A 27,806-nucleotide genomic window follows, 5' to 3' on the forward strand; every position below is an offset into this window, starting at 1 on the left:
CATATCGATGACATATGCTCTAGGCTTGGCCGCGCATGCTTTGCGCTCCGTCGCCTCGCGAGTACCGCGTCTCGCAGCGTCGTACTAACGTGCTACTTTGCGACCGTCCACAGCCTCATCACCTATGGCGTGGAGCTGTGGGCGCGGGCTGCCGATGCCGATCGAGTCTTCAGGATGCAAAAGCGGGCGATACGCGCTATTGCGGGCGTGCCCGATGACGTGTCGTGCAGAGAGTTGTTTAAGGAATTGGATATTTTGCCCCTTCCTTGTGAGCACATCTTCCAAGTTGCTCTCTTTACATATAAAAACTACGATGCGTTTAGACAACGAGGTGTGAACGAATCCCGCGCGATGCGTAGCAACAAGCTTGCCCATCTCCTCGTCACTCCCGCCCACAAACTACGCAGATCAGAAAAGTCGGTATACATCTCGGGCCCGTCTGTGTATAATAGACTACCTGACACAATAAAAAAAGATGCAACTTCTGCGGTGGTCTTCAAAGCTAGATTACGCAAGTGGCTTCTTAATCATCTATTTTATTCTGTAAACGAGTTCTACGAACTCCCTATGATATAATTAATCTCTCTAGTCAGTATTTGAATGTTTTACTGAAATAATTCAATGTGTATATTAAAATGAAATAATATTTCAATTAATTTTAAATTTGATATAGAATGTACCTGACATGTAACTTGGCGTTATTAATAAAGTATTTGTATTTATTTGTATTTGTATTTGTATTACGTATAGGATGTAGGCAGCTGCTAGCCATTTCAAAATGTTATTATTCAATAAGTTGCACACGAATCGAATCGCCACGCGATGAATTGTGTAGGCGTACCTGCTTCGCGCCGCGGCTCGTTCTATGTGGGGCGGCATATTCTATTATAGTAGGACTTCGCTAATCTTGACGGGCAAAAAACCGGCCGTTGACGGATTATTATCTGCGAAATGTATATTTTATAAAAATCACTTAGAATCTAAGCGATATAATATCTTACCCTTTTCTAAGACTTTACCTTATCTAAGACTTAGATGCTTAGCAAATAAACTAATGGTTTATGTAATAATATATTATATCTCGATGAAAGTAAGTATATATATTACTAGCAGCAAAAGTATACTCTTCTGTTTAAATTTTCGCATTTCATTTCGAAGGCATGAATGCTCAACAAGCAATTTGGTGACTATTAAAGTCGTTTTATTTCCGTCCGGATTACATCGATCGACGGATTAGCGAGGCTCTACAGGGGTCATCACATGGAGACCTATTTGATTTTTCGCTTATGTAATAAACTCAAATAGAAGCGGACCACGACGGTCACTTTATTTTAAAACCCGGACCCCTGAAGCAACTGATCGGTGATCCCCGTATAATGGTTCCCTGCCGCAGGGAGCACTGGCTGCACAGGATGCTGGTGCCCATGTCGCTGACGCGCGCGACGGGCGAGATGTACGAGGAGCAGAGCTTCCTGCGCCGGCGCGGCCTGCTCACCTTCCTGCGCCAGATCCTCGAGCCGCTCGACGAGTTCGACATCGTGCTGGAGAATTCGCTCACGCAAGGTATTTAAGCGCGCTGGGACACTCGTGGTTATTTATACTAGATTTATATGTATGTCTTAAAACAGAAACGATATTAAATACTTTAGAAGTGCTGGACTGATAATTAATGTCCCTTATCAATGGCGGCAAGATTGAATTATTGTTTTGTTAAAATTCACATAAAAAATAGCGGAAGTCAGGACGTGCCTCGCGTGCTTCCGTTGATTCTAGTAAAATAACAGTTCGATGTGAATTCTTTTTATTTCTCTATTACTTTCTTGTGTGATCTTTCATTTGCACGTCTACGTTCAACAATGTCATACAGCATTCATCTCAGACGCGCTAAAAATGAAGGGAAGAGATGAATACGATATGTCTACGCATCAAATACAATAATGACACTTTCAGTGACAAGCGCCCGATTTGCAATACAAAACGGACACACCTAGCGTGTACTGTAGAGAATATGTTAAGGTACGCACATATCCAACATTTTTCTGTAAAATATTATTTTTAAGTGTATACCATAAGCGATTATCCAGACATTTCACGCCGGGTGACTTTTAACGGATATTAGTTTAACGGACTGCTGTAGGTATCACATTATATCATTGTTCATTGATATATACAAGGTGGCCAAAAATATGTGGTTTTGGGCTTATACTGAGCAACTTTTACTATGGGACCAACCCCGAAATCGCTAAAAAAATTCTTGGCTGTTTGATACATTTCAGCTGGTCCATTTTCTATGGGAGAGTAAATTTCTTTCGCGATTTCTGGGTTGGACCCATAGTAAAAGTTCCACAGTGTAATCCCAAAACCTTCCTGGCAACGGAAATGCACATATTTTTTGCCCGCCTTATATAATCACATAAGCTATTAAGTAATTAATCACACAAAATACTCAGGACAGGACACTACGAAATCTATGTTAGTTTTTAGATATTATTTTATACATATTAAGTTTAAATGTGATTTTATTATCTTATGTCTTGCCAGTTGAACCCAAAGATTATTTTTTATGGTGCTTATAATAGTTAAGTTAATATTGTTTTTTTTTTATATTAACTCGTCAATTTATGAGTTTTGATATATGTATACATAACATTTTGACATTACATGTAATTCATGCTTTTTCTGTTATAAATGTGCCACTATGCCCATGTAGACTATCGACCTAATGTTATAATACTTATAATTTTATTGTGTTTCAAACGCGTTATACACACACTGGTGCCCAGAATTAGAGTGAACTAACGTTTCCTGACGTGTGCTACTAAGATTACCGCGTCGCATTTTCAACTTTCACTACGTAACAAAAGGCGATATTGTGCAATAAGAAAGCCGATGTGTGTATTTACCAAAGCACGCGTGTTTCATACGAAGTTTTTCAACACACTCGCTCTTGCACTTGCAAAATGTAAAAATATGCTTGAACCATATATTTTGTTCAACTGCAGTCAGATTACTGTACCTACCTATATAATTCTGGACATGAGTGAAGTTTAGATTAAGGTATGTAGCTGAGGCGTTCTCACGAAGCCTACGCATCTCGCACGAAGAATCGACATGTGGACTGAATTGTGCATAATTATAATACTTATTGAATGAGGTGTTAGTTCCTTACTGTACTAGTGTACTGTAATGTAATATTGTTGTGCGTTCACATGCATTTAACCCTTAAATTGGCAACGGGGAACAGAAGGCACGTTATTACTTTTGACCGTCTTTTTTTTTCTAGAACAGTATTTGGCTTAGCAGGAGGTGCGCGAGATACACTACCCGTCTTTGTCTAACTGTATTAATTAGAAAGGGCAGGCGGGGTAGGTTCCGAGAGTGAAGTTTTTGAAAACACGTACCGCTTTTTTTTATCACTATAAGGTTGTCAAAAATAAAATTAGCAATCTTGAGATGAGACTTTTCTCTAGTGACTTCATCGATTCTAATGCTGATTTTTTGACTTTCGCTCGATAGAAAAAAAATCACTAACAGGTCTGAAACGCACTTTAGAAATAGTATACAATTTATGCACAAGACCTAAAAATTGGGAAATTGCTTCTAAAAATGTGCAATTTTATTTTTAAGGAAACTCATCTATTACTTTTTTTTGTTAAACCATGAAAAATAAACATGATATCCGCGGTCCCGAGCACGCACATCCATCTCGCTCACGCTTACGCTCAGTGAGAGTGAGAGAAGAACTCGAACCTACCGGGCCACGGAGGGCCGAGGAGGCTTGAACTCACTACCATCCAAGATTTTTGCCAATTGAAGGGTAAAATAAATGTGTCTCAAAAGTGTTTTAGATCTGGTTTACGAATCTGCATGTTATCTAACGAGGGTTTATTTACCTTATTTTGACAGATATGTCATCTTATACCTAGTAACTATATGTTAATACTCGAAGTGGATAATTAATAAATTAATTACAAATTGGTGTTAACTACAATGCTATGGCATCTAGTAAAAATGCTTAGATTTATTAGATGATTGATTAAGGCCAATGTGGAGAAGACCGGCATATAAAACTTATTGCTGATAAGACCGTCACATAGCAACAACTATTGTATTTGTATAAGTACGTCGCTCACAGTCGGATAAATCTGAAAGGAAGAGCCTCACTCCGTCTGCTCCACCGACCATCTGGAAGTGAAGTATGTACGGCCACGTCTAAAAATATCGATACGAAAAAAGTGCCAATAATATGTATACTCTATTGCCCATATATTAAGGTAGTGCATACATATTTTTGTCACATTTTTCGTACCGATATTTTCAGACGTGACTGTACCCATACAAACGCAAAAGATGAAAGCGACGAAAGAGCTTTTAGACGCTCTTCTCTCGTTGAAGGTCTTTACTACATTGACCTTAATACAAAATAAAAATTATAGTTTCTTCATATTATGGAAGGCACTACAATAAGTAAGTTTCAATATTTCAAAAGATTATATTGTAAGGTAACATTTAACCCTCCATAGTGTCTAGTGTCATTACTTGTACTCTAATTTGTTTAGTTCTGAACCTTTTGATTATTGTGTTAGTGTGTAAGTTATTGTGTTAGTTATTTTTAAAATCAGGGTTTTCATGGAAACTTCTTTATAAGCAATCTCTTATGATATTAACTATAACGGCCAGTCCAGACGGGAACAACTTTTCGCCAATCTGATTAAATTGTCGGATCACGCACACGCCAATTTGGCTCGCCGATTTCGACCGCCGATTATGACCGATATTACCGATAAAATGACGATGCGGACGCAGGAATACCAATTTGTGACGCTAGTATTCGCGTTTGGGCATTTTTTTTAATTTAGTGCACCTAAACATTACTATAAATCTAAAATTGGAGATTGACGCCAATCATCTCGTCTGGACTGGCCTTTTGTCCCATATTTGCAGCAAACAAACCAAAGCAAAAGGGTGACCTTATACTACTGCTAATTTAAGTAGAATAGGCAGCTACGTGATAAAAAAAACAATCCACTTATATGGATTAGTTAGAGTCGATTGTACATATATGTTGCTTTCGAAATAGAAAAGTATTGTAAGAGAAACGTTGTAAACATTTGTATCTGTTTAGAATTTAGAATCTATTAAATATGCAATACTTTTGGGCTTGTATATAAATCACGCGAGGTTCGATAGGGGGAGGGGGGTATAAGGGAGTCTATTTTACGAAAATATCATCACATTTATAACGAAAATAGAAAATTAGGTCGAATGAAAAACCTTCAAAAAATACACGTGAGGTTATGTGCCAAGGGGGAGGGAGGAGTCAAAAAGTAACCGAATAAACCTCACGTGATTTGTGCACAAACCCTTTGTAGCCGTACCATTTAACTTTGAAGGTTCGTGAGATAGTTTCCCAGTGGTTTTCCAGTAGAAGGTGGCTTAGTTTGAGGCTAACCCTCTTATTCATAAAACTAAGCAAGCTTATGAAAACCTCTGTTAAATTGTGTCTCTTTCTAACAAACGGAAATAAGGACATACCATTATCAACGGTATGTTAGATTTGACACACATTTCTGGATATCGCCATTTGTCTAGTTAAAGTTAAATTATTGTAACTTACTGTAAGTTAAACACAGTTGTGGCAGTCAGAACATCATCAACATGCACATGAAGCATTAGGACCCTTCTCTGATGGAATGCCACAGTTAAATTGCCGATCAGACCTTAGACGATCATAATTTCTCTAACTCACGAACCCTTTGAGTTAGTGGTCTGTCAGTGGCTAGGGTGGCCGACAAAATGTTAGACTAGAAACCCAATATTTTCAACCAAAAAAAAAATTTTACCCTATTCATTGAATTTGCAATGGACATTGTTTTACTCACGCCACTAGTTTAGTATAATCTCTTACAATTATAGTTTCGGCTAAGCCGGCATCCATTGTTAAAGTACTAACAAACGGGCGTACCGGACCACGACCTTGGTACGGTCCGAGGCCTGTTCGATCGCGAGGAAGATTCACCGTACAGTCGACGATATGTTTACACTTTTGCACCTTATTAGCATGTAATAAGGCAAAAAAATTAAACTTATATTTGATCTCGACTGTACATACATTAGAACGCAGATATGAGTAAGGGGGAGAAAGAAATATGCGGACCGGATCGCAGTCCGGTACATCCGTCTATTGTTATTATTAGTCTGGCAAACCAACTTGTCAGTAGAAATTCAAATTGTATGGAAGTCAACCTTTCGCACCTAATTTTGCCAAACTAGCCGGGCTTTTATACTGAGAATATTGGCTTGCCAGACTATATGTGCTATATTTTGGTCGATGTTATAGTTGTTTACGTCTGCCGTCCTCGAGTTGTCAACATTTCTTACTCGTTTGTTAAGCAATGTGTCTTAAGTCCCATTTATCGCTGATGTATGCTCATTAGTTTCTTTCTCAGATATATTATTTTATATCATTTGAGACAGACTATTATTTTATATCATTAGAGACAAGTTAATGTTAAAGACTATCAATATTCTTCAAAGCAGCAACTTTTTATTGTAAAATAGTTACCAAACTATGAATTAAAAATAGGTAGTAAGCTCCAAATGCGCTTAGAATTTTTAAAATAGTTTCTTTTTCTACAATTTTGACCTATTTTTTGGCTAATGTAAAACGTTCCCGCACCCAAGTAGATGGCGCCACTTAAGGAGGTGTTGAATCTAGACCAAGGACTTTTTACTCAAGCAGAATGACCCTTCAAAGCTATTTTGTTGACGCACAAAATATTCACGCTCTATGGTTCGTGTCATCCACGATGGCGCGCAGATTTGTCAAATCTAACCTTTAATAACGTGACAATAAGAGTCAAGGCACGCGTGATCGTGAATGATACGATGTAGAATACTGCGTAATTGCGTATTTTTCTGCAGTGTGACTCTTGAATGTAGTTATACCTCTCGCGTCAAATGTTGGTCCCATGACACAAAAAAAATCATGCCCTATTTTTATGACTTACATGTTACATGTCTAAATAAAGTAATTATGTGCTATACTTACAAAAAATGTTTACAAACATTTTACGTGACAACTACTCCATACAAAAATGAAGTGACTCGGGCGACGGGAGAGGTTTAGCTTAGTTGCACTGTTAAGTCTAGGCCTGTGAGTCTGTAGATAAGTGTAACCATTTGCAGCAGTGCCGAAGCATTTGACTTGATACGGAAATGGACAGTATTTCAGGTTTACATTCCTTGCCGTAGAATACATTTTACACTTCTATTAAAGAGTTATAAGGTATAAATTGTACCATACAGGGACAAGTTCGCCTTTGTTGTATTTAATTTACTCTGTAACTGTGTTTTTCGTGTTTTTATTTCTATATACAATAAAGTACATACATACATAAATTGTAAAAGTCTAAGGAAAATGTCCTAGTTTGACAGCTGAAATAGATGGCATTGTACGGTTTAGTTTGTTTTGTGGTAACTAGATTGACTAATCGCATAATGTATGGAACCGTACAGCGTCATCTACAAAAGCTGTCAAATTCGAAAAAGGTGTTTTCTTACACTTCCCAGCTATTCTACAATTACTTTACTAACTTTTGATTAAAATTACGATGGCAATAAACACTGATAGGGTTCAGTTTAGTTATTGGGTGGATTAACTAGATATATCTTGTTGTTATTTTGTCCCGTCAGCCAGGGACATTTAACAGTAGTAAACTTTAAGTTACAAATGTACAATAAATGTTGTATCATGTTCTACTAACATGCTAAGTACATGGCCCCTTTATGGAAAGAGCTCGTAGACCTTGTCACTGCCAGAAAAATGCACGTTTGTTGAATTGAAATACAACGATTTGAAATAAAACGATTGTAAGAGTGACCCAGGAGAACGTATTAACTATGGCAACGAGTGACAAGAAAAAAAGTTGATTCACCCTACTGAACAGTTACTTCCAAAACAGTAATAGGTAGATCGCACATTGAGAAAATAGAAAATTATAAAAAATAGATATTATCTAGCTCTCTAAGAGGTTGGTTTTGAATTGACAAGTCGAGTATCATAAGTGTATAAGTAAGTATTTTCTAAACATGCTTGAATTAAAATGGTAAAAAATTCAGTTATAGATTATAGACAATGTCAAAGTTAACCGTACACCTACGTGCCAAAATGTTATACCAGCTGCCAGGGAAGTAATTAAACCTACCTACCAAAAGGTACTGTTTTCATTTATGTTAATTTCTTATATTTTTGACTACTATAGGCATACCTCTCGCGTCAAATGATGGTCCCTCTAAGACAGCTCTGTTTTTATCTGGCGTAGGTGTGATGTGAAATGTTTGTACCTAGACATTTTTTAGAAGCTTAGCACATGCTTAGCATTCTACATACATTTATGTAGAAAGGTAACGTTAAAGTAATAAAATGTAATTAAGCACACGCAAAAGAGGCTTGAAGGAATTTTCATAGGGACCATCATTTAAGTAGTTTATATTATTATTATTTATTTATTTCAAATAACAAATTGCACCTTACAGCTAATGCCAAAGCGGCACAAATTGGAATACATTAACAACATAAAGCATTAACATTATAAAGCAATAACACATGAGCAGCTAAGACACAGGAATTCATAACGGTATAGTACTCTCAGGCATCTCTCTTTCTAATATCCTCTTGCATTCCATTATCACTCGCCCCATCGCACTCACAAACAAATCGCACTGTGGCTGCGCCTCGAGCAGGGAGTCGAGCAGTGCGTGAGCGCGCGCGACCGGCCCTTGCGCGTGCGCGCCCCGCCCCCCCCCCCCCCCCCGCCAGCAGCGGGTGCCGTCGCGCGCGGGTGTATTGGTTAGGTACAAACAGGCGCACACAGACTTCGACAAGTTTTATACTATCAATTTTATTTCTAAAGATTGCTAATATAAACTTGGCTAAGGAGAGCGACCTTCGCAACTGTAAATGATACATATATTTGTCATTCGGTCGACTTGATCCTCGGGCAGCCATTGAAGCCACGTCTTGATGAGAGACATGAACTGAGAAGTTGTCACCGTATAAGAATAGTTTGGTTGTTTAATGCCGCGTACACACCAAGCCAATGAACGCGAACGAAGGGACTTCGCTGATTTCCGTTAGTACTGTCTAGACGGCTTAACCAACGCCAACGAGCATTCATTCTTGACGGTTCGCCGAAGGCCAACGAACGTACGCTCATTTTTATGAAAATATGAGATTTCCCAACAATTCCGTTTTCATTCAATTGTTTGCTGATTCATTATTATAAATAGGTCAAACTGTCAACTATTTCGTCGTCGCCCATTATGATGCGAATTTGAGCCAGAACAAGCGCCAACGATCGAACACCATCTTTCGTTGGCATTCGTTCGGTCGGTATGCGGATGTTCTGATTGTTCTGAAGGTCAACAGGAGAAGGAAAACGCTGAATACCCTTCGTTCGCTTTCGTTGGTTCGGTGTGTACGCGGCGTGAGATGTCTTTATTGAACCCATTTCACTCGTTGATGAAGAAACAAATTACCTACTAATAACAGAATGTTTGTATATAAATATCCATCATGTAATACATGTGAAACAACAATGATATTATAATTTTACTGTAACTAAGTACTTATTAAAAACCATGTCTTGCCTATTTAATTCGATGAATTTGTTTACATGAAAATGGGTATGTTAATGTGTGTAAAGTTTTGAAATTGGTAAATGTTACATTTAAGACTCTGATGTAATATTGAAACCATATATTCGAGTTTAAGTACCTAGCAGGTATTTAATTTGCCGTCCTATTGCCAAAAACATGTCACAATATCGCAACATTTATTCATTACGTTGCTTAAAACTATGTAAATTGAAATCATTCATAATAGCTAAATTGAATTCACACCACACCACACCTATATGAACTAGAGGTAATTCAAAAAAGAGTAACAATCATCATAGAAATATTTCCTCGAAAATTATCAGTTGCCTTATTTGAAAACTAGTTTGCGTAGGTATAGATGTAGTAGCCGTTTTTACACTCAACCAATCTTCCGTTCCGGCCAAGATTAAATTGATTGGCGGTTCGTTGCCAGCAGCAGTATAAATTAGGTGGTAGACCAGCTCCTACACCAGTGGTGAGCAAAGTACGGCCCGCGGAAGGATTCTAACCTGCCCGCCGCCGGTACTTTGAAGGTTTAGTGTGACAAACCCCTCAACAACACTCATCCCTTTTTAGTTTGTGTGCTAGTACTAGCGTAACACAAATACAGTATGATTCTCTCTGTCTATGTTTGAAAAGAGAGATGCTGGTCCTCTAAAATTTAGTAATTTTTTGGCCCTCCATGAAGTAATTTTGCCCGCCACTGTCCTACATGGAAATTTCGCAATCTTGGCCGGAAGATATGATTTGCCGATTTTAAACCTAATACCTACGCTTACTATAGTTCCAAATACAAAAAGTGGCAGTTTCTGAGCGCTTTATTCTACGCATTAAAGCTCTTTACTATATTACTATTCTCTGATGTAAATCATATCGTATGTACTCTGTTATTGAGGACATAAATATGACGTTCCTGATGCAGTTCACTGTAGTGTATCAAATAAATTAAAAAAAAAAATGTAACAACAGCGTGTCGCTGTAATAATTTATAAACTTAATTTGTTTAGTTTTCCATGTCTTCCTTGAATGAAGTAAAGCTGGCACCAAATATTTGTGAAAATATATGTACTCTTTTTACGATATGTTTAGACTTAGAAATAGCAGAATGTCCAATAAAACAAACATAATTGGTCAAATAATCCTTTTTTTATTTCTACCTACTCCTTTGAACTAAAGTGATATGCAGAATTCAGGAAGAGTAATTTGGGGTTTGGGGTGCATCTCTTTTATGAGTTATAAGTATATTACCTATAGTATAGAAGTTACATGCATGGTTGTATGTACCTACTCTTAAAATAATTTCACAAAAAAGTGCCTCACAATATGTTTTGACTCTTTCCAATTCTGAATTTCCATGTGCCAAAGGCCTTATAATAACACCTGGTGTTGGCAACAACATGGGCGATATACGTTTGCCTCCTATATTATAAAATAACCGGCCAAGAGCATGTCGGGCCACGCTCAGTGTAGGGTTCCGTAGTTACTCTTCCGTCACAATAAGCTAAACTGGAGCTTAAAGTATAGTAAATTGTTAACCAAGGGATGAAACGGTACCTTTCACCCGAGTTAAACAAATAGGCAAATTTGCATAATCAGTACCTAATTAAAGTAAGTCTTTTTACTATAAAGGGAAAACTTTTTGCGATAACTCAAAAACAGCTAAACTGATCATGTCCGCTATAGTTTTCATTTAATGTCTTTCTTAAGCTCTACTTCCACGATTTTTTTCATATTTTTTGGACCTATGGTTCAAAAGTTAGAGGGGGGGGGGACACATTTTTTTTTTTCTTTCGGAGCGATTATCTCCGAATATATTCACTTTATCAAAAAATGTTTCTTAAACACCCCTATTGGTTTTGAAAGACCTACCAACGATACCCCACACTCTAGGGTTGAAGCGAAAAAAAAATTTTACCCCCACTTTACGTGTAGGGGAGGTACCCTAAAAAAAAATATTTTTAGATTTTATTGTACGACTTTGTCGGCTTTATTGATTTATATATCCATGCCAAATTTCAGCTTTATAGCACTAACGACCACGGAGCAAAGCCTCGGACAGACAGACGGACATGGCGAAACTATAAGGGTTCCGTTTTATGCCATTTGGCTACGGAACCCTAAAAAGAATATCACTCTACCTACAAAGCAAGCTAATTTGGCAACGATTTTGATATCCCAGACGGTGCCAGTATCATTTAAACGTCAAACTGTCGTCTGACCAGGGGCCCAGGGCTATCAAAATCGCTGCCAACTTAGCTTGGTTTGACTCTATTTACTTAACAAGTTTAGTGGATGCCAAGCAATCAACACCTCCAGCATTTCCTGAGAATTCCTCATAGAAAGCTGAAATAAGCTAAAAAATAAGCGTAGCTGCGTAGCTAGTCACAGATGAAACTTATGACAACTGGGGGCCTACTGCGAAAACCGAAATTCGCAAATTGCGGGGATCTTTCTTTTTTACTCTCACTAACATATAATTAGAGTGACAGAGAAAAATGCCCGCAATTGACGAACTTCGATTTTCGCGGTTATAGCCCTGTAACAAACTCGTTAGTATGGAGTGTGAAATTAAAAGGAGTGAAATCTCTTATGGTAGAACTGATGCAAAAGTCAGCCAGCTGTCAGATATAAATAATAGTTCCAAATCTCTCCAGAGTAGCTGAACTTAGGCGTTATTGACGGAGTGAAGTGCGCTGTTTATGTGTCTATTATTTGATTTTTTTTTCAAGTATTCTAGGTATTGTAGCGCCACCTATTTAAGGTTTTTTGATGTCACTTTTTGGTATATGGAGATTCCATTCCTTACCTCCACCTTCCGTAGTTCGGATGCATAGCTGAATGTGCAAGTCGCAAAATATGCACTAATGCAAATCGCAGAAGGTGCAGATCGTAAAACGAGCAGGTCGCAAAATGTGCATATCATAAAATGTGCACGTCGCAAAATGTAGAAATCGTAAAATATGCAGGTCGCAAAAAGTGCAATTCGTAAAATGTGGAAATTGCAATACTATTCCTAAATCTTCACCTTCCTAACTCGTCCACATTACTATTTTACTACAGTCCCAGGTCGTCTACATTCCTATTTTTACCAGAGTGCCAGCTCGTCAACATTATTGTACAGTCAGCGTCAAATACTTCGTAGCAGTCAAAGTGGCCAAATAGTTCGGTACACCATACTAAATATATGGTGTACCGAACTATTTGGCTACTTTGACTGCTACGAAGTATTTGACGCTGACTGTACCACCCATTATCCTGACTGCCGCGTCTTCTATAAGACACCTTCTGCACTTTTCATTTACATATGGATAGCTTTTTCCCAGCTGAAAAGTTTTTATGGCCTGTGGATTTCACCTCCAACAATACCAGCACTGTGGACCACATAGGAAGTTGACGACACAGTACAGTGGACCATATGACAATAATGACAAGCTAAGTAGGTGACGAAAAAGGATTGTGAACAAAACGGTCCTGAGCCCTCGTACACGCGGGTCCGATCCGTGTATTTCAGTTACCCGCACGGACCTAGAAAATAATCCGGATAGAGTACATTGGCCAAGTGTGTCCACATGAGAAGTCAAAGTGGGCCGTTGCATCTCTTTCTAATTAGGGTGACCATGAGTTATATGTATGTGGGGTATTAAGATAACATGGAATCTATAGTTTGGCCTGGATCTTTTCTCATTCGTGCATAGTCAGAGATAATCTAACTGTCTTTTCGCTGTGCTACTATTATGACCCCTTAAAAGGGATGTATATAGTTTTTTCTCCCCTGTAAAACGTTTCACAAAATCTTACTTAATTTAGTCGTTCTAAAAGCTGTAGACGTACCGGACCGCCACCATGGTCGATCGTGAGAAAGGTGGTCCGCCGTAACGTCTGTCAAGAACACAGCTATAAGAAAGAGAGAGACAGATATGCTGACAGGACTAGGGCACATTAATCGCCAAAGTGGCCAAATATATCGTAAGCGTCAATGTAGGGAAAGTATTGTAACGTTGTATAAGTAGGTCAAAAAAGTCGAGTGGCGTGAGTTACATTGTAAAGGAATACGCCACGAGCATACAACTTTTTATACAATGGTTGCATAAAATACTATTACGGTTGACGCTCACGTGTAACAAGCTCTTTATAGGCTTTTATAAAATGGCCACATGTAAGCTCCTATCCTATCATGTATTCACCTATTGATTATTATTATTTTCCTACATGCAAAATCTAAACGCAGAAACAAACGGAAGTGGCGCCAATATAATTGTTATTTAAAAATATTGATTTGCAATTCAAAGTTGTCTTTTAATTGTTATAAATAATTATACAAACTAACAAGCTGAGCTGTGAATATACAATATTCCTGTTTATGTATTAATGCTCATATTCTATGATTATTTAATATAATAAATATTAAAACAAGTAAAAACTTTTGTTCCATCTTGAGGTTATTTTGTAGATGGCGCTGCCTAGCTTGTTGTGCGGTTGTTCGACGTTCGTTCACAAGTAAAATGGCGGCGATTAATGTGAAAGGCGAAACGTTGTCTTATTTCTAGTTGTAAATAAAGTAATTGGTAATCTGAAACGTTGTTATTGTTATAAATAAGGAGGATGAATAGATACAAAGTGGAATTTGCTAAGTGAACATTTGTAAGCATTGAAAAATCCAAGTGATTCTACACAATAGACCAAAACCCGTCGCAACGAGCACTCGAGGCCATATTTATGATGTTATCTGTTGTGTGAGCGTCCTCTGAAAGCACATTGATAAATGATTGCAGAAAACTAAGGCGATGGTATGTTTCTTAACACATATTCACACTCATTCATGCCCATTTGTAAAACCTCTTGTCTATTGTTCGAACATATTGACGCTTCCGCGGCGTAGCGGCGGATTATTTTTATTTCACAACTTGATGCTAATGATATTGGTTTTTCTATTTAGCGGATTTACCATGATTGTCTAAAAAGTAACAAGATTAAGCTACTTATTTCAATAGGAGCCGTAGATGCTTTCATATTTTGTAATATTGTTTGAATGCACGAATGTTTTTTTTTTCTTTTCAGGGGTTTTGTTTATGTGAAGATTAAATTGACATCATGACATCAAGTACTGCAAATTAGTGTTTGTAAGAATACATTGACGTGTGCTACAAACTATGGATGAAAGTGTGGACTTCTACTGACATATTACATACATTGACACTTAACATAACATCACGGAGGTGGTAATGGATCCAGTAGGACCATGGTCAGCATATGCTTCGTACAATCGATTAGCAGGGGTTCAGGCTGGTGCTGCGAGTGGGGACTTTCATCACCACCTCACAAGTGGTGGTTCAGGCCTAAGTGGCCAGTCAGTACCCTCTACGACCAGCCAATTGTTATTACAAGCAGCGCACACAACAGCCTCTTTAGCAGGGCAACTAGGTTCTTCGACTGCCTCACCCTTCAACCCTGGAGGATTTCTTTCCCCCCCTGCTGTAGGCTATGATGCAGTGTTTTCACCACTATTTCATCATGCCAACCCGAAACCTGCACACTATAGTTCTTCACTTCAAGCTCAACACCGGCAAGTGATTGCTCAAGCTCAGGCAGCAGTTGCATCAAAGCAGTCTTCAGTTGAATCTGAACTTTCCTCTTTAAGAGAAAACTATTCTCATCAGACATTAGCAGCACAAGGGACAGCTTCCTTCTTTGATCAATCAACAACACCAGGTGGAGCTGGTGGACTAAGTTGGCAAGGGAACAACCAACTACCAAGCCCGTTTGGAATACTACCCCATGAGAGTGTAGTGCCCTCATCACCAAGTCCAGCCACAACAAAGGCATCTGCAACTTATGATAATTTTAATGCACATTTTGCTGCAGCCCAAACCCTCAATAACCACCTTAACTCTCAGATTTCCAGTGCTGGTAAACAAAGCAATAGGTCAGGTTCCCCGGCGAGTGCATCTAAGCAACCAGCTTCTTCGACATCTTCATCAACATTTTTTCAATCGCCTTCAACATTTGGAAGTCAGACTGATAGCGCATATAGTTCGAGCAGTGCAAAGAGTGGACAACTTTCGTCACAGCAGGACTATGCTGGAAGTAAGTCTTATTCAGGTTCTGCAAGTTCTACTACCCATTCACAACAGTCATGTATTGTGTCAACTCCAACAGTGACCTCCTCCTTGTCCTCTCCTAGTAAGGATTTCCGTTCCTCTTCCAGCTCCACTTCCAGAACCTCTTCTTCTGTTTACAACTCACAATCACCTAAGAATTCTAGTAGTGAAAAATCTCCAAGGCAGTCGTCCGGTAGTGCCAGCAGTTTTGTGTCTCCCACGACTAAAGCGCCACAAGTACAGACTAAAGCACAAAGTAAAATATACCCTGAGTTAAGTAGTGAACAAAGGAAAAGTTGTGAATCTAGTGATAAGCTTCAGCCCCAATCATCTCCTATAAGTTACTCTATTATGGATGCTCCAGGCAGACTCAATTATAGTACTAGTAGTGGTACTACCTCTTCAAAATCAAATAGAATTGGTAATTCTCAATATTCCTCAACTCATAATTCAAGCTTTAGGCATTATCAAAGTGGAAATAATGTTGAATCTGATTATCATGTCCGAGCTAAAAGTAGTTCTAGTACAGACACGGGATATTCCAGTAGTAGTTCGCAAAATGGGCCAGATTGTAGTGGGGCTGCACCCAGAAGACCCAGTCCTCTGCAAGCGCCTGCTCAAACTTCTCCCTTAGGTCACGGATCTAGTCCGGCGTACCCTATGTACCATAGTCCTATGAACTCCACTAACTCGCCTCAACAGCATGGTGATCATTACAGTAAGGTCAATAGTACGGCGCCTCGTTCCCCACTAGATGCGTCGGTTTCTAGGCCTTCATCTCAAAATAGTCAGGTAGCGTATCCTTCAGTTATAACTAGAGCATTAGGTATTGAGCAAAGTAAAACGTATTCAGAGAATCGCTATGAACGGACATCCAATCAAAGTTCAACGCCAGGACAAACCTGTTGGGATGGCGACCGTCAGGCGTCCAGAAAGTATTCTAGTAGTAGTAACAGTAATAATTATAGCAATAATGGATTATCTGAAAGTAATAATACTCATAATGAAGAATCGGTATCTCAATCAACGTCACATAGGACGTTAAATTTAGCTGAAAAACAACACGGTTATTTTGATGGCACTAATGTAGCATTACAAGATTTATCTAGCTGTCGTGGTGACCCCATGAGTATAGTGAAAAATTTACAAACTTTACAGCAAAGTTGTCAATTACAAGAGATCAAATCCAGTAAGAGTCAAACGCCAGTTAGTGCTCCAACAAAAGTGACACCTCGTAGAAAAAGTACTGAAAAAACGGTCACTCATAATATGAATGATATCTCAAACGCGGTAATGGCAGATTATCTAGCTAATAGGATCCCTCCCCCTGCACACAGTTCTACAAGTAATCAGCAACAGAATGGTACCTACTTTGACTTTGAAAGATGGAACCTACCACCACCTCCACCGAAAATGTTTCCCGGCACCTCCGCATTTGGCTCCCAAGCAACTCTTCATGCCACCAATTTTAACCAACACCAAGCACTTGCCATGCAGCATGGGCATGCACTTACCTATTTCCCTCCTTTCCACTTAGGTCCGCATCCCGACTTCCAGTCATCTGTGGAGTTAACACCGTTGTCGTCATTTAGTGAGACTCCACCTTCGGCTTCCTCGTCATCTTTTTCAACTCCCGAAACTCGTGAAGAGGAACAGCCTAAGGTGGTAGTGCCTAATATAGAAGAAGAACTTGGTTTCCTTGCAGAACAACGGGGAAATACATCTTCGGTAGCACCCTCTTCTCAGCAGCAGAATCTAAACAGCACTTCACAAGACGCTACTTCAAAAATAATGGAAAAAAAATTCAATGTGCCAGTCACGGGCCCAGGATCTGGTTTCATGGCTTCTTATTTGAAATTTTTACAAGGAGAGCGTGACACCTCTCCGCCGCCGGCCGGCAGAGGCGCCAGAAAGTCTACTTGGTCGCGAACTACTACAAATAATACGAATAATAAAATTTATCCTCATAATGACCATGTCAAATGTGATGGAAATCCCGCTCAGAGTTCCAACGGCGCAATGGGAGCCAATGTAATAAATTCGGCAATGTCCCTAAGTAACCCCGCAATGACTGCGCCGAGTATGAGCTCGGCGGGCCTGATGGGTGCCAATCAGTTACAAGGCGCGTCATCGAATCTCCTCGGCTCACAAGCGAAAGGGATCGAATTAGACGATCCTCGATATTATATCAATAAGGACAGAAAACGTAAATATGACGGTAGCGAAGAGAGCAGCTACGACGCGGAGGAGGAGGCTCGCCGGTCGAGCAAGCCGGTGCTGAACGTGCCCAGCACGCCGCTGAGCGACAAGGGCAAGAAGGGGCGCGCGCCGAGCAAGCCGCCGGCGGCGGTGGTGGCGCCGCAGCCGGCCGCGCCCAAGAAGCCGCGGGCCCCGGCGCCGCCGCCCGGGGCCGCGCTGCAGGCCGCGCCGCACCAGCAATACTATTACCAGCACCAGCCCGACGAAGGTGCGTTCAATTTATTAGATTTCCACTTGAGAAGTAGAGCGCGATGGTGAAGAGCTAGCCCTGAAGCTTGTATGACAGGAGCAAGCTAACTGCCGATATGGCGGGATGTCGTGAAAACTTGTTACATTTTAACTGTGATACGTACTATAAATTTTTATTAGATGAAATCTATGATTATTAAAATTGTAAATATTTTCTATATTGTGATTGCGTGTATCTTAGTAGAGGTCGATATTTTTAGGGTTAGTCTGTAACAAGATTTCACTCGAATTGTTATTAATGACACATTATTAGTGCCATTTTATTGTAAATTGTAGAATTTGTGACTCTTGTCATACTCGCTACTGAAGGGGTGCTACCATTAATAATTCCAAAATCATCGTATATTTTTTTATGGAATTAATACCAGTGGGTGTCTGTTGTATATATTATAATAATAAACAATGTATTGTATTTTAAAGTATTTGACTTTAGTTGGTACTTACAAATAGTGTATGCATATTCTTTGCTGTTAGCCGAAAGTGATTTTATTATAAGAATGAAATGAATTGCATAATAGATGACAGCTATTAATAAGTGCAGATAATGTATTAGAAGGCCATGTCCTGAACTAAGTTTTTGTATTTCTATTTAATTGTTATTTGTTTATGCACAATTCTCAATTATTATGTAAATACTTTTGTATAATAGAAGAAAACATAAAATAAACATGAGTATAATACTATGATGTGTAAATAATTTTAGTGTCTAATTATTCCTGGTAGCACCCCTCTCTTCGCCGAATAGGGATAACATGTACATTACTATTGTAAAGTAGGATAACTCTAGCTATCAATTCATTTATAAATACTTTGCTAAGCCATGATTGTGAACTAGCCTTGCGATGTACATGTTACCACTATGATGACACTGTTCATCTATGGCAATCCATGTCCTTACCCTCCCTCCTTTAGTACATACTTTTATACAAAAATGCAACTCGGATTGGATACATACATTTTAATTATTGACCGCATATTTCATTATTGCGTGACAAATTAAATTAAATTTCGAAGTTCGTTTAATGCACCATAAAAGGTAATGATAATGATATTACATAAAATATTATTTAATATTTTCACCTAGTATTTGAAATCGACTAATGAAATTTAACTTGATATTTTAGTGGCACACAGCACAAATTTGGGCTATGGGAGTTACGGGGCGGCGGACAACGAGAGTAATGCGAACAGGAAATTGCATCACATTAAATCCCATCAGCAGCTCAGCACCGGACAGGTTGACGACTCCAGGCCAGGCCAGATTGAGGAAATGCCTTATCAGGTACGATTTTTTCACTTTGTTTTAAGTCGTATAGTATAAAATGGGACAGTCTTACGCTAATCGACCTACTCCCGAAGTGAGCTCTATATGGCTTATGTTGTGTGTACTGGACGACGATATACAGGGCGAAATTTTAACCACCGTTCATACTCTGCGTAGTAACTTTATAGGTCATACTGGACAACTTTTACTACGGGACCACTGCCGAAATCGCGAATAAAAATTTGGCTATCCCATAGAAATGAGCGGCATCACATCAGCCGGAATGTATGAAAGAGCCAAATTTTTTTCGCGATTTCGGCAGTATGGCCTATAAAGTCTTAAGTCGTAGAGTATGAACGGTGGTTAAATTTTCATCCTGTATATACTAGACATAGATAAATACTTAAACACGTAGAAACATCCATAACTCGGGGAAAAATTATATGTGATAAACACAAATAAATGCCCTTACCAGGATTCGAACCCGGGACCTTTTGCTTCGTAGCGTCACTACCGACCAGGCTAGGAGGCCGTGAAGAGTATGGCTCCTAGCCCTAAATAATTTTAATAGTGTGGTCCCATCCTACAGGACTTTGAAAAAAAACTCCACCCACTTTTGTCTAAAACTTCAAAAACTAAGTAATTACCCGGATGGTTAATAGTTTTGTTTTATTTAAAAATATATATATCTTTTTTTTATTTTGAATATATTTAACATAAATATCTAGACACGTGGCAGCGTGTCCAGCCGGCAGCCAAGTTCAAAGAAAAAAGAACTGGCGAAGCAGCATCCGTGTGTTTACAGCAATATTACACGAACAATTTCGAGCTATATTTGGTACGGCAACCATATTGGTATATGTTCAGGTACATATTTTATTTAATAAAATATAATTTATATCCGGTTAACAGATCAGTGAAGGTCGACCTTACTTGGGATCCCCTACTATTATATTTAATAGGTATGTACCGTTGTGTGCAATATAATAGCAGTCAATATAAAAATGAAAATTAGGGGAAAACTGTAACTTTAAATCAATTATATTGAACCTTTTTTTATAATTCTTCTGCATTAATTGACAATGTTTTAAAATTAACTGAAACTTGACTTAAATAATATTGGAAGTAAAAAAAATCGTGAAATCCGGCTTTTTTTACTAACTCGCGAAAATTCTTATAAAATTCCCTACGAAAAAAATACAATTGTGTACTATAATTGTAACTTAGTATCTTGCCTATTATTTCCAATCAAAGTTTTACATCTAAATCCATGTCATCCAGAAAAAAAAAAGCGGCCAAGTGCGAGTCGGACTCGCCCATGAAGGGTTCCGTACCATTTATGACGTATTAAAAAAAACTACTTACTAGATCTGGTTCAAACCAATTTTCGGTGGAAGTTTGCATGGTAATGTATATCATATATTTTTTTTAGATTTTTCATTCTGTTATTTTAGAAGTTACAGGGGGGGGGGGGGGGGACACACATTTTTTCACTTTGGAAGTGTCTCTCGCGCAAACTATTCAGTTTAGAAAAAAATGATATTAGAAACCTAAATATCATTTTTGAAGACCTATCCCCAGATACCCCACACGTATGGGTTTGATGAAAAAAAATTTTTTTTTAATTTTTATGTCGTATTAAAAAAAAACTACTTACTAGATCTCGTTCGAACCAATTTTCGGTGGAAGTTTGCATGGCAATGTATATCATATATTTTTTTTAGATGTTTCATTCTGTTATTTTAAAAGTTACGGGGGGGGGGGACACACTTTTTACCACTTTGGAAGTGTCTCTCGCGCAAACTATTCAGTTTAAAAAAAATGATAGTAGAAACCTCAATATCATTTTTAAAGACCTATCCATAGATACCCCACACGTATGGGTTTGATGAAAAAAGATTTTTTGAGTTTCAGTTCTAAGTATGGGGAACCCCCAAAATTTATTGTTTTTTTTCTATTTTTGTGTAAACATCATAATGCGGTTCATAGAATACATCTACTTACCAAGTTTGAACAGTATAGCTTTTATAGTTTCGGAAAAAAGTGGCTGTGACAGAATCGACAGACAGACGGACATGACGAATCTATAAGGGTTCCGTTTTTTGCCATTTGGCTACGGAACCCTAAAAAACGTATAAGACGATCGTCGTCGCAGAGTGGTCCATCATTCGAACTTTGTTGTTGATTTTTGACCAAATACTCTGTTTTTTTTTGTTTGCTTGAGGCTCTAAATGATAGTGCCGCCCATGACAAACCAAGAAGTCTGTCAAAAATCAACATGCAACATGCTCATGCATGAGAAGAAATAATTGACGACTTGTTTCACGCTTTCTACAGGATGGGACCATACCTACTTTATTAGTAGGTAATAAAAATAAAATATATTTTGGTGGTAGTAGGTACTGGGAATTATTTTAACGTTCCATAAACCAATAATAACGTTAAAGAAATCCCAGTAGTCACCACCAAACTAATACTTTTCTCCTGAGTTGTTCCCAATGGTATGGAAACAAGTGAGAGTGACGCAATATATTTTGTTTGGTTTCAAGTCGGGAGAGTTTGTGGCAATAAAAAGTGAGTTGAACGAAATGTGGCCGTCCATCTGGAGAGTTGACGGCAAGACGTTGTTACAAAAATACGAGCCATTTGAGGAGAATGGTAAAGTTTTATATCGGAATATTTCTACAGTAAGTATTATTTCGATACTATCATAACTATCTCTACCAAACTGCGCATTTGTTTACCTTACACCCTTATTTAGGAACATTCAGTCGCACAGCCATTCTCTCATGCACCTTTGATTTCTTCGCGGATGTATGCAGGTTTTCTTACGGTATTTTCCTTCGGCGTAAAGTGACATACTTTGCACCTTGTTTACTATAAGTAATTGTCAATTTTGTTTAAAACCTGATTATTATATTTATGTATGTAATATAGAGGTTTCTAGTTTCATTACATGTTCTGTACCTTGTGAAATGTGAGTTAATATTACAACTGTTTGGTTGAGTTAAATGTAATGCCCGTGTTACAACAACGCTATATGTAACATTTAATTACTTTTTATAAAAAAAAATATAATAAAAAAAATAAAAAAATATACTTATATATTTTTTAAATTAACTGTGCCATTTAGTTTCCTTAAACGTACTTACCGATACCCCGAAGTTAACGGAATTAAATAAAAACACTGTGTATATAATATACAAATACATAGAAAATACTCAAGACTGTTATGTATATATTTAATATTCGTTCATTCCTAATGTTACAGTATGCAGCGTGGAACCCTGAAAATAAAAAGCTATACACACAAGTGTCCGTTAAAGTTAGGTCTCAATCTCATTTGGAAACAATAGTAGAGTTAGTAAGAAGCGAACTGCAATTCGACGACTGCAATTTCATAGAAAAAAGGATGCTCGAAACTCAAATGTACCAGGAAAACTTCGAAGTCTATATACAAACTTTAATATCACACGCCCTGGATCCTAATTTTCTGACGGAAATCTTTCAAGAACAAGGTAAGAGTTTCAGATTTTTTTATTACTGCGACACTTCAATCTGTCTTACAGAGATATTTGAGTTGTGGCTCTGAAGTCTACTATCTATAGGATTATAAGACAACTGCTTATGAATCTAGTACAACTGACAACAGTTTATTTGACCCTCGCCATTTTGCGGATTTTTAATGGTACTAATTTCTTTTACTGGCAACAAGTACTCTTTGACAACGAACGTTGGATGTCATCGAATGTCACCGATGTAAACAAACAGAAAATATATACGAATATATTCAAATATAAACGGTTTTGTTACAAAAATGCCAAACAATTTTTTTTCCAAAGATGCAAAAAAAATTGTAGTGAATGCATTCAAATACTTACAGCTTAAAAAAGACGAAGGATTACATAGCATTCCAATAAACAATGTTTTAAAGTTCGCTATTGACATGACCGGTATTGACTTTTTATAGTGCGGTTGTATTGAACTGGTTACCTAGTTGTTTGGTTTAAACTTTAATATTTCATTTAAGGTTTATGTATATCGACGATAAAAATAATGAGATGGTCTTTACTTTGCCACCTGTACAAAACAAAGCCACACACAAAAAGAGAATTCAAATAGACGACTTCGATAAATGTGAGGTACGAGGCTGCCTTTTAAGTTCTGTCGTTCGCAAACCTGCCGCGATTTTATAAATAAAAAACTAGTGTCATCGTAAAATATTTGAATTTAGAACTCGAAAACAAAAGAATGACTCGAGATCGGACGAATCGTTTCAGTACAGCGTGCAGCGTCGGTTCAAAGTTGACAATTCAGTTGTAGAAATGGAAATTTCGAACGAAAATTTACGTGCGATATTTTTTTACAACTTTAAAGAGGTTTAACGCGTCTTCGGTGCTTTGAAGAGTTGACTACTGTATTTAATAATGAAGCACCATGCCTCCGCACTGTGACATGTTGGTATTTAGAATTTCAACGTGGTAGCTCTAGTTTTAGTGACAGGCATCGTGAAGATCGACCAAAAACAGGCGTGACTCAGGAGAACATTGATGTTGTACGGCAACTGATTGTCGAAGATCGCCATGCGACATATCGTGAGATATAAGCTTCATTGCTCATTTCAGGGACCAGTGTTCAAAATATTTTGCGTGACCACTTAGGCGTAAAAAAATTGGTCTCACGCTGGATACCACATTTACTCAGTGAAACCAAAAAACGGCTCGCGTTAGATGGTGCCGCAAACTCGCAAAACTCTACGAAAATTCAACCGAGGAAAGTCTAAACACGTTTACGACATTATCAGTGGTGACGAATCTTAGATATATGCCTACGATCCGGATTCTAAACAGCAGTTGACTGTTTGGGTGTTTCTAGATGAGCCAAAACCGACCAAAGTAATACGCTCACAGAGCACTTCGAAAAAAATGGTCAAAATTCAAAAATTTATTCTGCAAGTAGGCCTCAAAGGCTCTTTTACAACTCAATACAACATTTATACTAACATCATATAGTGACATGAAAAATACATAACAACATTTATAAATACAACAGCCAATACCTGGGTAAACATTACATTATAATAATCTTAAAATAAATAATTACTACAATACAATAGAGATGTATAGTTTCTATGGTTAAAAACACATTAAATCTGGAGATGTAAAATGTCCCCAATGTCAGAGTACTAATACTAATAAAATTTGGAGGTGTAAAGTCTCTCCGAGTGTCAAAATAAAATTTATACTAAATAAATAAACCGCGTCTGGACTGTTAAACTAGCAGTCTCATAAACTAATGCTACAGAATACATAAGTAGTAAGTACCAAGTCAAATATATTATACAGTATGACAGAGACGTATAGTCTCCACGGTTAATACATTAAGTTTGGAGATGTATAAGGTCCCCACGGTCTGAGAAAAATAATAATACACAATAATAATGACATTAATAAGATTTGGAGGTGTAAAGGTTCTCCAAATGACAAAGAATAAAAAAAATTGTATGAAATACATGTTTCACGTCAGGAGACTGTTAAGCTAACAATCTTAAAACTAGTTCTACAGAATACATAACTACTATGTATTTAATATGTCAATGTCATCATCAAAATAACTAAAACATAACAAACATTCATACATAAGGTTGAACAGCTAGAAACAACAGCGCCATATGCCTCTCCGGGACACTGCACGCAAAACTATTATAGCTTTTGAGACTGGATACTTGGCCATGATTCCGTGTCTCCCAAGTAGTCATCTATTTTATAGTATCCCTTTTTGAGAAGTGCATTTTTGACGTATTGCTTGAATGAAGTATAGGGCAGGTTTCATGCCTCTAATAAAATGTTACACAGTTTCCCATGAACGATTTTTTAACTTTCTGTAGACGAAACTTTGAGACTACTAACTTATGTTTATTTCGCGTATTATAACTATGGATATCAGACAGTTTCTTAAAGGACTTTATATTCTTATGCGTATACATTATCACATCTAGTATGTATTGTGAAGCTACTGTGAGAATATCTATTTCCTTGAATCGTGTGTCACGAGAAGCCATGTTATAAATAGATCTGATTGCTCTCTTCTGAAGAACGAAGATGGTTTCTATGTCAGCTGCTTAGCCCCACGCCAGTATGCCATAAGACATAATACTGTGAAAGTAACTGAAGTAAACTAGGCGAGCTGTCTCCACGTCAGTAAACTGCCTGATTCTTCTTACTGCATACGCGGCAGAGCTCAACCTTTTCGCCAGGGCAGATATGTGAGGGGCCCATTGCAGTTTACTATCTAAAGTAAGGCCCAGAAAAACCGTATTCTCGACAAGGTCCAGCGTTTCGCCATTTAATGTGATGATAGTTTCAGATTTTCTTACATTCGGCAGCGAAAATTTGACACATTTAGTCTGGTGTCTTGGTCACCACATTTGTAGCGAAAAGTAGCCACGTTGCCACCACCGTGCTAGAGGATCGTAAAACGGTCAATGCTGACTGTTATACCAATGTTTGTTTAGCAGAAGTTATCAGCGAGTTCCGAAAAAACAACCCCAAACGTCGTATAGGACTGCACCACGATAATGCGAGCTCGCACACCGCTAGGCAGATAATTGAGTTTTTAAAAGAGCAAAACGTCGAAAATGTGGAATATCCGCCGTACAGTCCAGACTTAAGCCCCAATGAGTACCTCACTTTTCCAAAAATCAAGCAACGACTTCGTAGTCAACCGTGGCCGAACGCCTGAATAAGCGGTTGAGGCATTCAAAACGGCCGTTTTGGAGACCCCGACTTCTGACTTCTATAAGTGTTTCGAAAACTGGTTCGATCGAATGAAAAAGTGTATTACGTATTACGGTGATTACTTTGAAAAACAATAAATACCAATTAACACTTACCTGCCTGTTGTTACCTGGTTCTATTTTCCTTTAAAATTCATTTGTAGTTTTACATGTATGTAAAATGTATAATTGTTGGTGCAATAAAGAATATTTACTTACTTACTTACTTATATTGTCTTTAGTTTTACCAAACGACATAACTTAAAAGGCAACCCTAGTAAGAAAAAGTATACTCCTCGGAGGTAAAGCTGTTTTTGTCTTGGGCGCGCTTGAATCCCTAACAGCACTCAGGACTCAGTCTAAATTCTCTCGCTTCGCTCAGGAGTTAACTAATAATCCCCTCGCTGCGCTCGGGAGTTAAATCTGAGTCCTTCCTTACGTTCAGGATTCAATATCGCGCCCGTGACATAAAACAGTACTTTATCCCCTTGGTGTATAATCTACTATGATCTACTTTCTGTCGATTAGGTACCTATTCCAATTTTATTTAATCATTTTAGGTGTTCACTGCCCGTCCTCGAAAAAATATTGTAGGCAATACACGACTAGGTCTCGGAATTCTCGGGCCCGTTGTGATCTATCGCCAGGGCAAAAATGCCTATAGGTACTATCGTCGAGAACGACTTCAGTGTCGGTGTGACTATATCGCTCTCGCTTACACTTTCAGACGAGTACTTCCTGTCGAACGTGAAGACGGTGGACGAGGTGACGGAGACGATGCGGTCGCGCGTGTCGAGCGGTGGGGGTGGGGGTGGGAGTGGCGGAGGAGGCAGGGCGCTGGACTCGGCGGTGGGCACGTGGCCGGGGCTGAGCGTGGCGGCGGGGGCGGGCGCGTGCCGCGCGTGCGGGCGGCCGGCGGCGGCGCGCCTGCTGCTGTACGGGCAGCCCTACAACCCCGCCACGCTCGAGCCCGTGCAGCCCGACGCCCGCCTCGCCTACGAGAAGGTACGTGCACGTGTCTAGCGGTGGGGGTGGGAGTGTATTTTTTAATGTTGGTAACATTGTGTAAGACGCATTTCATTGCGCCTCGACTGCCAGTGTCCCCGCGTCGCTCATGGACAGGGCCCGTACTTTTCATGCCGTTGACAGAAAAATGACGTCACTCTACATAGAGTATGATTCCAATTAATATTTTTTTAATCATTTGTCAACCTCTTTAGGTAAGTTATACGCATACTTGACAATCAGTACAGAAACGTCTAACTGACTTTCATCTTATTGTCACTCAAATAAATAATAGATTATTAATTTATTAAATAATACATATTTTTGATTTTTAACAGCTTAACAAGCTTTTATTTTGATACCCGTCAATAAGTCAGTTATCTAAATTTGTAGTATTGTAAAACAACTCCCTGTATGTTAAACTACGTCATTTTTGCGTCAACGGCATGAAAAGTACGGGCCCTGCTCATGGATGTCGGGCTTGCGCTATGCGCAA

The 27,806-nt window shown here is 38.5% G+C and overlaps 2 protein-coding genes across 4 annotated transcripts in view; both read left to right on the forward strand.

Annotated features, from left to right (window-relative positions):
- The window catches only part of LOC133516799 (DENN domain-containing protein 5B), a 63,883-nt gene extending 57,244 nt beyond the window's left edge, over nucleotides 1-6,639 (forward strand). The window contains exon 23 of one of the 2 annotated variants that reach the window (XR_009799286.1): nucleotides 1,394-1,522. Coding sequence is in view for 1 of the 2 variants with exons in the window: in XM_061849772.1 (XP_061705756.1) it covers nucleotides 1,394-1,571 (178 nt within the window). In the remaining variant the exon portion in view is untranslated. Of the gene's footprint in view, nucleotides 1-1,393 lie in introns of both variants that reach the window. The other variant, XM_061849772.1, reaches the window with a different exon arrangement.
- A 7,483-nt stretch (nucleotides 6,640-14,122) lies between these two features.
- Nucleotides 14,123-27,806, forward strand: part of LOC133516797 (serine-rich adhesin for platelets-like) — a 28,958-nt gene continuing 15,274 nt past the window's right edge. The window contains exons 1-7 of one of the 2 annotated variants that reach the window (XM_061849751.1): nucleotides 14,123-14,447; nucleotides 14,719-15,744; nucleotides 17,464-18,225; nucleotides 19,391-19,548; nucleotides 22,080-22,217; nucleotides 22,802-23,048; nucleotides 27,033-27,310. In XM_061849751.1, coding sequence (XP_061705735.1) covers nucleotides 14,883-15,744; nucleotides 17,464-18,225; nucleotides 19,391-19,548; nucleotides 22,080-22,217; nucleotides 22,802-23,048; nucleotides 27,033-27,310 — 2,445 coding nt within the window. In that variant the 5' untranslated portion in view covers nucleotides 14,123-14,447; nucleotides 14,719-14,882. Of the gene's footprint in view, nucleotides 14,448-14,718; nucleotides 18,226-19,390; nucleotides 19,549-22,079; nucleotides 22,218-22,801; nucleotides 23,049-27,032; nucleotides 27,311-27,806 lie in introns of both variants that reach the window. The other variant, XM_061849750.1, reaches the window with a different exon arrangement.

The sequence above is a fragment of the Cydia pomonella genome, chromosome 4 (genome assembly GCF_033807575.1).
Source record: "Cydia pomonella isolate Wapato2018A chromosome 4, ilCydPomo1, whole genome shotgun sequence".
NCBI lineage: Eukaryota > Metazoa > Arthropoda > Insecta > Lepidoptera > Tortricidae > Cydia > Cydia pomonella.